General features: G+C 48.6%; 1 protein-coding gene across 1 annotated transcript; it reads right to left on the reverse strand.

Annotated features, from left to right (window-relative positions):
* Positions 1-666: 666 nt before the first annotated feature.
* OR2W3 (olfactory receptor family 2 subfamily W member 3) lies at positions 667-1,914 on the reverse strand. Its single transcript, XM_019037890.4, has one exon. It carries the CDS (start codon positions 1,856-1,858, stop codon positions 914-916), a length of 945 nt encoding a protein of 314 aa, XP_018893435.4. The 5' UTR covers positions 1,859-1,914; the 3' UTR covers positions 667-913.
* Positions 1,915-2,147: the final 233 nt, after the last annotated feature.

The following is a 2,147-nucleotide window of genomic DNA, read 5'->3' on the forward strand; positions in this document are numbered from 1 at the left end:
GAAAGAACGATGCTTTAAGATTCAAACGACCCATGCATCATAACTTACAGGTTCACTTCTTGGTTTATGCAGAATCTTACACCTGATAAAGAGTAAAACAAACTCTACGATTTCATGAAAAGGTTTGGGTAGGAATTGGGAATATAGAAAATATCAAACTGTGCTGCATTCCATGATTTGATGGCCCTAAACAGAGAGGCACTTGGACCACGTGGAGAACAGTGATGCATTTGGGGTCATTCTGACTGAAACAAGTCAGGTGTGTTAGACTTTAAAGCAAACAACAACAAACAAAGCGAAGCTCTGATTGAGAAGAGTTATTTCCTCTTAGCACTCTGGTATAGGTAGGTGGAAACTCATCTTTACAACTGTTTGTCTCACTTCATTCTTTGCAGCTGCTTTACAGATCATGATGGGTTTTGGGGATGATTTGTGTTATATACTTCACACATAAATCACATAATGTTGGCCAGTCGCAGTGACTCACACTTGTAATCCCAGAACTTTAGGAGGCCATGGCAGGAGGATCACATGAGGCCAGGAGTTTGGGACCAGCCTGGGCAACACAGCAAGACCCCGTCTCCATAGAAGACAGAAAAGCCACAATTCCCACTGCCAGTGATGCACACCTGTAGTCCCAGTTACTTGGAAGGCTGAGGTGGGGGAGGATCGCTTACGCCCAATAGTCGAAGGAGCTATGGTGGCACCACTGCACTCCACCCTAGGTGACAGAGTGAGACCCCGTCTCAATTTTAAGAGCAACAACAAAAACACATAATGTCAGAACTGAAACAGCCTCACAAAAGTCCAGAAAAAGGCAAGTTGGGAGTCGTGGGCTAATACCAGCTGGAATTCAGCCGTTCCAGATGCTGCCAGTGGCCCTGGATGGAGGTGAAGTCAGGTGGAGATGCCTTTACTCCTTTCCTAGCTCTCTCTTCCCCAGAAGCAACCTTGCCAGTGCCCCCTTCACCTCTCTGTTTCTGAGGGTGTAGATGAGAGGATTGAGGAGGGGGGTGACAATGTTGTAGAAGAGCGTGAGGAACTTGCCCTGGTCCTGGGAAGAACTGGCTCCTGGCTGCATGTACATGTAGATGATGTTTCCATAGAAAAGGGAGACCACAGTGAGATGGGAGCCGCAGGTGCCAAAGGCCTTCTGCCTTCCTGATGCTGACCGAATTTGTAACACAGCCCTCACAATGTAGCTGTAAGAGAGCAGGATAAACACCAAGGGGGACAGCACAACACCCACCGCCAGGACAAAGACGGCGACTTCGATGGCCACGGTGCTGACGCAGGCCAACCGGATCAGGGCGGGCATCTCACACAGGAAGTGGTCCACCTCATGGCGCCCACAGCGGGGTAAGCGCAGGGTCACAGGAGACATGGCCAAGGAGTTGGCCACCCCACAGCCCCAGGCCACTGACACCAAGCCCCGGCAGAGCCTGGGGTTCATGATCACCATGTAGTGCAGGGGCTTGCAGATAGCCACAAACCGGTCATAGGCCATGACAGCCAGGAGCAGGCACTCCACACCACCCAGACCCAGGAACAGGAAGAGCTGGATGGCACAGCCCATGTAGCTGATGGTCTTGTCACGTCCATTAAAGTTGTAGAGCAGCTGGGGGATGGAGCTGGTGGTGAAACAGAGGTCCAGGAAGGAAAGGTGGGTGAGGAAGAAGTACATGGGGGTGTGGAGGTGAGGGTCCAGCTGGGACACCAGGATGATGGTGGTGTTGCCTACGAGGGTCAGGAGGTACGCGATCAGGATGACCACAAAGAGGATCCTCTCCAGATGGGGTCGGTAAGAGAATCCCAGTAGGATGAAATGGGTTTGGATGCTGCCATTTGTTCCATCCATCTCTACTGCAGCTGAACAGAAATATCAATCCTAATAATAATAATAACAGCTGATATTAAGGGAGAACTTACTAGAAGCTAAGCATTCTTCTCTGCTTTTTATTTTATTCATTTAACCCTATCAGAAGCTAAGCATTCTTCTATGCTTTTTATATTTATTTTATTCATTCAACCCCAACAGTTATATGGAGTTGCACTATTATTATTAGCTCCCAACTTATAGAAAAGGAAACTGAAACACACGTGTGTTGAGCAAACTGTGATATGTAGGAAGACACAGAGCTGATTCT

The sequence above is a fragment of the Gorilla gorilla genome, chromosome 1, assembly GCF_029281585.2.
Source record: "Gorilla gorilla gorilla isolate KB3781 chromosome 1, NHGRI_mGorGor1-v2.1_pri, whole genome shotgun sequence".
Taxonomy (NCBI): Eukaryota; Metazoa; Chordata; class Mammalia; order Primates; family Hominidae; genus Gorilla; species Gorilla gorilla.

Bases quoted from the DNA above. Each gene is read 5' to 3' on its own strand.
- OR2W3 (XM_019037890.4), bottom strand. From the start codon at position 1,858: ATGGATGGAACAAATGGCAGCATCCAAACCCATTTCATCCTACTGGGA.